Genomic DNA, 12,466 nt, shown 5'->3' with positions numbered 1-12,466 from the left:
ATCAAGCTGTAACCTTAAACTAGTTCTCTTTTCTGGTTTTTTCTTTAATAGAATGAGAATATTAAATTCTTTTTAACTCCCTGCCACTAAGTGCTTACATGCTCGCCCCTCACTCCCAAAACACATCTAACGTTGGTATTAAACAGAAATAGGATAACGGCCATTAAATTAAAGATTTATGAAGGAGGGAGTTTTTGTTTATTCTACTGAAGTATCCCAAATTTCTGTAATTGTGCCTGATACATAATAGACAGTGTATGTATTTGTTGGATGAGTGACTATAGTATCAAATTTTAAAAAGCAATAAATATTTCATTTTTGGTTAGGAGGTAACAGAGTTATTCTTTGTTCCCATGCTCCTTGCCATTTTATTATCCAGTCATCCTTAAATTGGTATATTTTGGTATAGGTAAATGAGTAGAGGTAAATTTTAGACCACACCTTGGTGATTTGAATCCCTAGAGAAAGAGATTATTTAATTTTGAGAGTTAAAATATAAAATATACTAAATTTAGGTTTTATTTTTTATGTCCATCAGAATGCATGAGAATTAAATACAAAAGATCAATATTGATACCAGTTTATCTACTGGTTTGAATATCTATTTTTTCTATCTCCTATAACATTGAGGTTTTATTTATTGCATTGCATTTTTACTTTTTCTTTTATGTACATTTCCAGTGAAAAATTCCCAATTTTGATTGTGATTGCCAGAATTGAAAGCAAGAAAGGTAGAAGATTAGACAGAAAGCAAGGCAACCTTTTCTGAGATTGGAGCACATGATGCAACTTTGGGTTTGAGGAAAGGTGCACCATAATTTATTTGCTTTTAAAGAACATTGGATTTAAGAAAAAAAACATTGGAAATAAAGTTATCTAAATAAGAATGAAAGAGTTGAAAGGAAAATTAAAGTTTGTGAAGACAAAGTTAAAATGGCTGTACTGGGAATTCTTTTTGGATTCAGCAAGATTAGGGTCTTGTTCAGCAGTGATGGTTGAAGTCCTTCTTTGACATTTGATAACATAGGTTTATGATTTGGTAGGTCTATAATTGTTCTTTTTTTCGAAGATCAATAAGTGAGATGTGGTCACTCGACCCAGAGTGTGGCATTAGTACTCATTCGTTCATTTGCTTAAATATTGAGCATGATGCAACAGTGAACAAAACCATTAAAACAATAAACTGTGGCTAGTGGAAGAAACATGATAAACAAGATGAAATAGTAGAATTGTAAAAACTGACAAGAAGTGAGGTTATGAGCCATTCAGATACTAGAGGGATGGACATCATAGCTAGAGGGAAAATCAAATATAAAATGACCAAGTGGGAATATGCCACATATGTTTGAAAATATACCAAGTATGCAAGAAGGCAGAGAGAGTAGGAGTTAATTCAGAAAGGTAATGAGGGAGAACGTTGTTGAACTTAAGGCTTTGGTTTTTATTCTTTGTCTGATGGGAAGCCATTGAAGAAATTTGAGTAGCCATGGTCTAATGTTGTTTTCTTTCCATAATAATTTTTATTGAGATGATAAATAAAAACTGCATCCATTTAAAGTATACAATTTTATGAGTTTTAACAGTTGTATTCACCAATGAAACCACCACTGCCACCACAGATAAGATACAGAATATTCCCATCACTCAGAAGTTTTCTAGTGTAATTTTGTAGTTCATCTCTGCCCGCATCCCCTGTCCTAGAGAACTCACTGATCTATTTTCTCTTGTGGATTTTAATATGCTCACTTAGGTTTCTGTGTTGAGAACAGAATGTAGGTCAGGATGGGGGAAAAGAGGATCAGTCTTTTTAGTATCTGAGGTGAGAAGAGGCTATAATTGTTAGAGTGGAGATGCTAAGAAGTGTTATATTCTGGATATCTTTTGAAAGTAGTACTGACCAGAATTATGGATGGATCACATGTCTGGTTTGATAATGAAAGTAAAGGATGACTCTGGTGTTTTTGGTCTGGGCGACTGGGCAAAAGAATGGAGTTACCATTTAATAGAGGATTTGGGGAGAGTAGATTGGGGGAGAGTTGAGTGTCAAGAGCTGTAATTTTTGACATATTCAATACAGAATGTATTGCCTCATTTACTTGGATGGAAGAGTTTGAGCCCAGAGGAGAGGTATGGCTATAGATACAGAGATGTTGTCAGCATACTTAAAGGTATTTAAAGGAATCAGATTGGATTTATACCTAGGAAATAAGCATAAATATAAGGAGTGAGGTTTGGAGACTAATCACTGAATTTACAGGGCAATAAACCTGATGAAATGGCTTAGTAATGAGCAGGTATCTCTACATCTTAGGGAATAGTGGTGATGATGATAAATATGGTTGTATTTTAAAAAATGAAGCACCAATGTTCACATGCTTTCATTAGAGCAGCTTCTTGTGATGAAATGCTTAGGTTCACCATGGGAGGAATAGATCTGATCAAAAAATGAAGGAACTAAAAATAGTGGTGATATTAGGAGTCTGGAAATTTCTTTTTAATTCACTCTTAAAATCATGTATAAAGATGAAAATAAGTTTTTAGCTGTAGAAAACATCTGACAAGTTTTAAGAATGATACTTCGTTTGCCGTACACTAAGAAACTAATGACTCCTTAGTGTCATTAGTGATTTGCACCTCCAAGTGACATCAGAGGGGTAGGAGTACCTTGACTGAGAAAGAGCCACAGAGGTAGAGTATAATCTGAGGAGTGCTTTTTCCTGAGGAAAGTGGAAGGAAGAGACATCAAATATGAGAAAAGGTACTTGAAGTACCTTGTGTCCATTGGACACAATAGAAAAAAAAAGGAGTTAGGTAGACCTCCCAAGTTCCATGACTAGGTTTGGATGGAGGTGTGGTATGTGTTAAAGAGAATCAGTTTTTTAGTAATCAGACTATCCAATACAAACTGCAAATTTAGGTTTCCTAGAAATCAAATAAGCAGTTACAGTCAATAACCATACTGGTAATGAAACAGTTTGCAGAAAAATCTATGTGTGATGTACATACTATGCAGTTGGCCTAATTTGTCTTTAATTGAAACATTTTCTTTCGAGCCTTCTCCAGAAGAGGTCAGCAGAATCCTAGTTACCAGTCAGTTGGTTAGCTGTGCTTGGTTGGTTTGCATTGTTTTTATGTCTTACTTTTTTTGGAGTGGTATTTTGTTTCAGCACCTTCATATCTGTCTTTGGGCTTTTAAATTAATCACATTGCCAAGTCTAGAATTAGAGAACTATTGGTTTTTTTTACATAATGAGAATAGAATGTATTTTATTTTGCCAAGTCTAGAATTAAAGAACTACTGGTTTTTATGTAACGAGAATAGAAAGTATTTTATTTTTATATAAAGTGATGTTTTTACTTAGTTCTAACATATTTTGAGGTGGCTGTTTGCAGCTTAAACTAGGTAAAAATAACTGAGATTTAGGTTATGAGAACACTAAAGTGCAAATTTTGTTAATATGGAAGTTGTAAGAGATACAAAATGCAATTTTGGTCAGTTATATAAGCATTTCCTTAGTTTTCAGAATCTGGTAACGAATGACAAGCATATTGCCTTTTTTACATTTTAGGTTGGTCTTTTTATTCAGGTTGATCCACCTTTTAACTTAGATCTGTAGACTCCTTAAAACTGAACCTAAACACTCATTGGCTAATGTTTCATTTAAAATAACAGAAACCAACCAGCAAACAAAAACATCCAAGCAAACATAAATATCTTAGTCATAAATTAGAGATCTCAGCTGTTACTTCTTTTCCTTACTGTTTTATTCTTTAAAAATATTCCAACCAGTATGGATTTTTTGTTGGAAATCTAGTGAATCTTCAGACTTTGATAGTAAAATAAGTAACATTTTCAGGCCCTTAATAAAGTTAATATGGTATTAGTATTTGGCTTTGCAAAACTTCTTCAACTTCTTTTTTCTGTTTTGGGTTTTTTTTTTTTTTTTCTTTTCTTTTCTTTCTTTTTTCTTTTCTTTTTTTTTTTTTTGTGAAAATACATGCTCAGAGGTAAAGCTGCTACAAAGCTGGTCAGAACAAAATACTGTGGTAATATCTGGTCTGGGGATATGAACATTTAAAAATTCTTGATTAGGATCAAAAGTGCTTTTTATTGATATATTAAAATAATGTTCTGTGAATCATTTTTATGATCTCTTATTTCATCACTAGGTAATAGCTAAGAGAAAAGAAGATTCTGGAAAGATAAAACTTTTGCTTCATTGGATGCCTGAAGACATGTAAGTATTTGGAATGCTATGTATAATTAATAGACTCTTATTTTTATTAAAAATCTTATACTCAAAAATTATTTAAGTAATTGGATTTGAATGTTAGAAAAGAATTATAGAAATTAAGCTGCAAAACATTTTGACTTGTCAGGATTAAAAGGATAATCTCTGAAAGCTTGTATAGTACCTGGCTCAAGGTATAAGCTTTAAAACTTGCTTATTTTTAATAAAACTTGTTATAGCAATTTTTAATCGTTTTTAGGATGTGATTATTTTTAGGACTTTAAAAGACCCTTAGGTAATACGCAAGCAACCTTAGTTATGCCTTTGTTTGCATCATTTAAAAAATTTCTAAACATTTTCTAGCCACAATGATATTTTATAGAAAAATCAGTTGGCGGGGCACTGGGTGGCTCAGTCAGTGGTTGAGCATCTGCCTTTCGCTCCGGTCATGATCCCGGGGTCCTGGAATTGGACCTCCCCTTGGGGAGCTTGCTTCTTCCTCTGCCTGTGTCTCTGCCTGTCTCTGTGTCTCTCATGAATAAATAAATTAAAAAATCAGTTGGCTGGTTTTCTTTTTCTTTTTCTTTTTTTGAGTTGGCTGGTTTTCTAGCACCATTATGTTTTTCTGACCCAGATGCTCCTTAATTAAACATTTCATGTTTAATTTTCCTTTTATCTTTTAATTAAAATGTTCCTTCTTGTTAGTAAAGGTAATAAAGATGTATTATAGAAATTTTAGACAAAGTTTAAAAATGCCAAGAACAGAATAAACTTAAGTGGATGGAATCTCATTGGGTATACTTGAATTTTCAGAAATTAATAGTATGTGCTTAACATTTGTCTTTGTTATTAAATATTTTTCTGTAATATTTCTCATTGTGATATGTTAATGAATGTGATGTAAGAGTCTTTTTTTTTTTTTTTTTTTAAGAGATGGGAAGAGAGAGAATATCTTAAGCAGGTTCCATGTTGGGTGTCACAGGTGCCCCATGAATTAAGAGTTGTTAAATAGATTGAGAGTTTACAATATATGCTTAGCATATTGGTAAAGAAATCTATCTTTTAATCCTGTGACTATCAAATTGCATTAACATAGAACATATTTTCCATCACTTTCCCCTCCCCATCCAGGTTTTGTGGAAATGCTATTGCAAATACATATATATTTATAATGCTATGAAGTATTTTGAAATGGCTGTGTAAAACTTAATGAGCTCCTTTTTTGCTGAAACATTAAAGTTGCCATTTTTCTCTACTATTAATAGCTGTTAAAATCAATACACAAACTGCAGAATGTTAGAGTTCTTTTAATTTTAATTTTTAAAAAAGATTTTATTTATTCATGAGAGACACAGAGAGAGTTTACACTCTCTGTAAACTGTTGGTTTGTGTCCTTTGTCTCTCCTATCCCTTTTTCTTCAATGAGCATTCACCTGTTTCATACTGTAAGAGCTCTTTTTATATATAGAGGTTATAAATATAGTTCCTTTAAGATGTTGAAATATATGTATACTCTTAGTGTTTTGGAAATTGATCAGTCCAGATATCAAAATGCTTTTATTTGAATTTCCCAGTAGGATTAGATTTCTTTGAATTCAAGAGTTGGTGACATGTGCATTTTTTTTTAAGTGGGGCTTTATCTAGTGGGGTGTTTACTTATTTCTTCATTAAAAAACTTGGTGTCAGCATAAGGAATATAGTCAGTCGTACTATAATAATATGATAGAGTGACAGAGTAATGTCTAGAATTGTTGAATTACTATGTAGTACACCTGAAACAAATACAACACTGGAAATCAATTATACTTCAATAAAAAAATAAAAATAAATTCATTGTCAAATTTCCAAGTCAGGCTCGAGTATGAATTTTACTCAGTGAACTAAAAGTCAAGGAGTGTTTGTATAATGTGTGTTTCTAAGTGGCTTTGCCACCAAAATAATTCCTAATTAATTCCCAAATTCATGCCTGAAATTTCAGTGCCATTTTTAGCTGGGACTCTGCATCCCATTGCTGTTCCTTTGCTTCTGAAAAGCTTGTTAACCTAGGTGGCTCAGTCACACCAGCAGAAAAGTCTATGTAATTTGAAGTATGTGAATAAGTTTAAGATAGATGTTATTTCATTTATGACTTTTTTTTTAAACTCATAGTCTGCCTGACGTGTGGGTGAATGAAAGTGAACGACATCAATTAAAAACTAAAGTAGTTCATTTATCAAAGCTACCCAAAGATACTGCCTTGCTTTTGGATCCAAACATATACAGGTAATTTAATTCTTGATTTGATTATTGTAATCTTAAATCTCCCTAAATTTTGGATATAAGGTTAGGACTTCTTTTTAAGTATTGAGTTTCAGTACCAAGCATAGCTTGCTTTCTGGAGCTTTGTATGTGGAGATTCCATCATAAAGGTTTCTACATTGTAGGATCCAGAAAGATAATGTTTTGGTAAAGTTTATTTGCCAATTTAATTCCAGATTTATCTTATGTAGCTTAAATTGTAATGCATATAGTATTTGGAAAATAAGTGCCTTATGTTTAAGTATAATATCAGACTTTTGTGGGTCTGGGAATATATCACATATGCCCTAAAATGCCCCCCAAAAATGGTTGAATTTTTGAACTTATAATCTACCCAAACATTTTTAGAATAGTAGTTTAAATATTGTGTTTAAGAGGTAGCTCAGTGTTCACAATGCTAATAATTTTCTGATCTGACCTTTGTTTTAGTGTGCTGTGCTTATGAAGGTATGGGGGGGAAAGAGAAGATACCAGCATTTCTGACTATATGCTGAGTCACTTTGCTAGGTGCTTTACATCCTCACAGCAGCCTGTGGAGTAGGTGTTCCTATCTCTGTTTTTACAGATTGGAAAACTGAAGCAAGAGTTGAAATAGCTTGCCCAAGGTTACACAGATAGTATGTGACAGTACTGCCTCATCCAAATGACATATACTAGGGTGATTCAAAAAGTGGTGAAAATGCTTAAAAGGCACTCTTCATCAGCAAACTTTCTATGTTTTTAAAATCAATTTTAATTTGATATGTATTTTGCATAGGAATAGGTTGAATAAGATAACATAATAATTAATAATACCAAATGTGAATTTTAGCTATCATCAAGAGAGTGTGTCCTATGCCAAATTCTGAAGCAGTTAAACACTTTGAAGGTTCTGTTCATTCTATGATTCAACTTTTTGGAATGTTATTCGGTATAATAGGATTTCTTATAATTGAAGATACCGTCTGAGAATGAAATTCAAACATAATGGGACTTGCCTCGTGGAAACACCGAGACTCTTGAGTTGACCCTCCTCCCCCCAAATTTATTTTAAATATCTTTTGGTGAAAGTGCTAATAATAAGTACCATAAAAACTTGTTTTTTTGTGGTGGAATAAGCTACGTTATCAAGAAATTAAGTAGCATAGTAAACAGTGAAATTACCTTAAAGGAGAAGATTGAGGGAAATCCATCACCAAAAATATGAGAAAGTCACAGTTTACCTTTCTCTTTATAAGAAAAATAAATGAATATTCTTTATTTACTGTTACTTAATTTAGGGTTTATTTCTGCTTACGCTTTGAAGGGAGTAATTAAAATTAGCATTCTAAAAGAGTGGTATTTTGGGAAAGTCACCCTGCTATTAGAACTGGTTGTAAACATCCCTTAGGCAGAGAGTTGACAAAGGGGCATGAATCTCCTAATTATAAGATTCAGACTAACTTCTGTTGTTTCTGCCCTGTGTTCTGTTTCCCCCTAAGAGTCTTCCTTTTTCACACACCAGCTTATTTTTGTAAATCTTGTGTATTTAGGAAGCAAATTTATAGCAAAAGCGACTTAAAAAAAACATTGAGGTGCAGAAGTACTGTCCAAAAGAGCAATTACATTGCCTGCTTTCAATAGTGTACGTCTACAGTTCTTACTGATTTCAGTCTTGGGTAATGAACATGTTTGTTCTTAAGACATATTAAATGCATCTGTGGAATTAATTTTCTTTAACTGTATTTCACCTCCCCCACTCCCGCCTTGGTCTTAACCTGTAATTTTGAGTCTAAACTTTGATGCTTCTACTGTTCTGGAAATTAGAATTGAGTCTTTCCTAAAGTGGTACAGATTAATAGAACTGGTACATTTGCTGTGGTGTAACATGATAGCGAGGCCTGGATTTTGATTTGGAAAACTTGTGAAATTAAGTATAAAAGCAATTATTCTAACTTTTTTTAGAGAAATATTTTGTGGCTTATATACATCTCAAAATGATGAAAGCATGACAGAGTTTCCAAAAAATATATTAAATGAAACTAAAATTTAGAATGTATTTATTCAAGATTTAAACATCAGTTTTAAAGTCCTAGTTAGTTGAAATGCATGTGTTAGGCATGAGATTCTCTTTTAGAATCACATTAGGCTACATAAAAAGAATTTATTAAAAACCTGCATTATGTAACTGAATTTGTATCCATTAAAGTAGGAATGCTTTGGAAATAAATTTTAGTGATCAATGATTATCACATTGCCTATATCTTATTAATGCTTTTAATGTCTCTTGAAATAACGTGTTTTTTATTCAGTTGAATAAAATAATATTCCTTTTTCTCTTTTTCTAGAACAATGCCGCAGAAGAGGTTGAAGAGGTAAAAAATAAATAAATACATAAAAAGCAAACAAGCGGGGACACCTGCAGTCTTAGTCACTGACAATGGGTTTAGTAAAAGTTGCACATTAGAGTCAACCCCCTTCCTTTTTTTTTTCTTAAATCCAGTATTTAGAATAATATTTATGCTTAGTGTAAACATTCTGTGAATGAAGTAGGCTCTTCTGTGGAATATATTAATATATTACTGTATATCCACATTTTCATGGAATGGTACTGTGGGAGACTGAGCAAACACTCTTCTGGCAACTTAGTGAAACAGCTTCTTAAAGGCTTTGCATGCTTGCTGCTTTAAGCTGCTTTTTTTCCCCCTTTAGTGATTATAGTAGTTTATATTGGAAAGAAAACAATTACAACATGTGCCCTTAAAAATACCTAAAGCACTGTAAGGATATTTGTCTTGACAGTGTCTATTGATTTGAAGTCATATTAGGAAATATTTAGACAATGAAAATTATCAAGAGATAATTTACCTTTCAATTATGATAAATAGATGTGATTGGTTGCCATTTGTGTTCTTTTGCAGAACTCTGATAAGAAAAGTGTTCAATTTGTATTTAAGCAAACAGTGAACGACATTTGCAATCAACTAAAAATTCGTCTATCGAATTAGGGCTGAAAATTTCTGTTAAAGAGTGTTGCAGTATGTCTGGTGGCTCCCTTTTCAGGACTAGGGTTTTCTCATGGAGTACAGTATGTTAATATTTACCTATATAACTAATCTGTTAACGGTTTTTGAAAAACCTCTATTTCAAATTATTTGAATAATCCTCATATTTTCATTTTAACCTATATAAGCCTCTAATTTTTTTTTTTTCCTGAGGAAAGCATTTGGTTTCTGAGTTGTTTTTTCTTAACGTAAGAAAAATTGTACTTTTTTTTTTTTAATATCTTCAAACTGAATCCTTTATGCACCAAAGTTGGTTTTGAAAAGGAAAATAAATCACTTTCTTGCTTGGTAAGCAAGAAGCCATATGGATTTTTTTTAACTTACAGAAATGGAAATATGTGTAACTTGTTAGTATTGTATTAAACAAATGTTGCATAGAGATAATAGAACATTGCTTGTAAATAATTCAGCAGATTTGTAATATATTTTTATATTATGAAATGTACTGTAGATGTTTTTCTAGAGGCATGAAAGTTAAATGTATATATTATGGGTAGAAATAATATTGAAGGATATTGTAATTCACTAGTGCTGCCAGAGGAATTGTTAATAAAGCACCTTCTTTAACAATAAATGTCTTTGCAGACTTAAGGGACTATGTACTACTGTTAATATCTATAAGAACAAAACACATTGAACATCCTTCCAGAAAGTCTTTGAGGGAGGACCTATACCCATAATAGAATTATGGCACTCATTTCTGACAGTGACCGTGAAATCAATTATTTCCTTACTGTTGGAAGGACATATTGTAAAGTATATGTGGTTATATGCAGTCAAACTGCAGAAAATACTCCTGATTGAGGAGTTTTCACTTTACTACAGTGATATAAAAACCAGCAGTTTTTACACTAAATTTTTTAAAGAAAAGAATAGACAAAAATATAGAATTAAGCCTTTGGTTCCAAAATGGGAAAGGTTCCATGATACATAAATCATTTCTCATTTACTTTAAAAAATTTTAAAAATAATAAAAATTATGGGAGACTTTATTCGTTAACAGTGGGGTAAAGAGCTATATACATGAAATGAGTCATATAAAATTAAATGAAGTGCAAATAAAAGCACTGCTACTATAAGACATTCTGGAATGGTTGTTTAATAAGGGTATTATCCATTTGATCTGTAGCAAATGTGATTTTATTTTTAAAAAGAAAAGAAAAGCAGTGTGTTTTACTTTTTTTTTGTTTTCTTTTGCTTAAGCACTTCATCAATTGCTTTATTCTGTATCTACGAAGTAATCTGCGATCTCCTTTGTTCTTTTAAAATTTTGATTTGTTATAAAATTGCCAAATAGAAGTGTTTCAGATATATAGTTTGTACCTGTATTTTTTATTTTATTGCCTCATGTTCTTGTAAGTCATTCTTAATTGACCGATGATTGTAGACCTTGCCTGAGTATTTTTTCTAATAAAACAAAGCAAATCACATTTAGCTTCAAAATTGTAACAATTCAATTAAATTTTAAAACGACTTCTGAAATATACATCTCATATTTTCTTTAAGGGCACAGCAAATAAATTAGTGTTTTTATTGTTTGGAAATATTTAGATGTCAAAACCAAACTTCATGGTTATTGATTAACTAGCTTCTGAGTGCTCAGTCACTTGTGGTACTTTGCTGCTTATCTGACTTTGGTCTGATATTATATTAACACACCAAAAAGTATATGGAATTGAGATGAAATAGTTTTATAACTTGTATATATACATGTATACACATGCAATTAAATTTGGGAAATAAGTGTGAAAATTCTAACTAAAAATAGTTCATATAGTGATGTTTACCATTTATACTGTTCCTCCTAACCTCCGTATATGGCTTATTTGTAATATGGCACCTGAATTTTATCAGTTTCTCGTTCAGCATCCATGGCGTAGTTCAACAGCAGGCAAACTGCAGCCCACAGGAGTATCCATTCATGTATGTGTTGTCTGGGACTGCGTTCTCCCTGTAGTGGCATGGTTGTGTAGTAAGATCTTAAGGCCTGCAAACTTAAAATATTTACTCTCTGACCTTTTAAGGAAGAAAATTTGCCAGTTCCTAATATAGTTGATAAAAGTTTTGGAAAAATAAACCTAGGTTACACAAATTTTAATGTACATTTTAATCTGATAGTGTTGAATTTTGACAATAAGCCAGTACAGTAAATTTCAGTGAAAATCATTTATACTTTTCAGTACATATTGTCATATTAGGTATCTGCAACAAATGGTGGTTTGAAAAAGTTTTTTACATTGAACTACTTAATAGTTACCAACATTTCACCATTTGTGTTTATGTATCCTTAGGACTAAATGGGATTTTGTAAATAAGATTATGTTTAAACCATAAGGCACATCTGCTCTATATAAAAGAATTTTGGAAGTGGAAAATACTGTAAAACTTAAAGTTGTTTATTTTTCTAATAAATTTTTTCCTATCTAAATCTTCCCTAAAGTGAACACACATTACTTCTGAATTTCAGATGAAAAGAAATTAAGAGGAACAGTAACTCTTAAAGCATATTTTAAGATTTGTTTTACTCTGATTAAAAGCATTGATAATCATGTCAGTAAATTTTTGCCTGTAAAACTTTTTTCCCTTTCACACCTTAATAAAATGTTTTAAATATACAAGTCCTTTTAAAAGGATAGAATTTGCCATAATTATTTAAAACATTTTTTATTGTTTGCTATGTGAATTCTTGTTTTAATAATATATGAGTAACAGAAATAGATATTCAGATAAAATTTAAAATGGGTAAATGTGGTTGAAGTCTGTAAAATAGTGGGGACTTCCTATATACTTAATTTTTTAAAGTATTTAATACCTTCACATTATTCTTTATTTTTTTTTTATTTTTTATTTTTTTCACATTATTCTTTAAAAAGCAAACACAAATTCCTAGTTATGGCAGATTCTCAGTTTGAA

General features: G+C 31.6%; 1 protein-coding gene across 11 annotated transcripts in view; it reads left to right on the top strand.

Moving 5' to 3' along the window:
* Positions 1–12,466, top strand: part of AEBP2 (AE binding protein 2) — a 205,144-nt gene that overhangs the window by 56,580 nt on the left and 136,098 nt on the right. For 10 of the 11 annotated variants that reach the window (XR_013364225.1, XM_077870853.1, XM_077870859.1 and 7 more), the window contains exons 6-8: positions 4,171–4,238; positions 6,381–6,494; positions 8,837–8,863. Coding sequence is in view for 10 of the 11 variants with exons in the window: in XM_077870853.1 (XP_077726979.1) it covers positions 4,171–4,238; positions 6,381–6,494; positions 8,837–8,863 (209 nt within the window). In the remaining variant the exon portion in view is untranslated. Of the gene's footprint in view, positions 1–4,170; positions 4,239–6,380; positions 6,495–8,836; positions 8,864–9,409; positions 11,036–12,466 lie in introns of those variants that run through there. The other variant, XM_077870856.1, reaches the window with a different exon arrangement.

The sequence above is a fragment of the Canis aureus genome, chromosome 25, assembly GCF_053574225.1.
Source record: "Canis aureus isolate CA01 chromosome 25, VMU_Caureus_v.1.0, whole genome shotgun sequence".
Classification (NCBI taxonomy): Eukaryota; Metazoa; Chordata; class Mammalia; order Carnivora; family Canidae; genus Canis; species Canis aureus.
The sequence above is the reverse complement of the archived record's forward strand: the minus strand, read 5'-3'. Positions and strand labels throughout refer to the sequence as shown.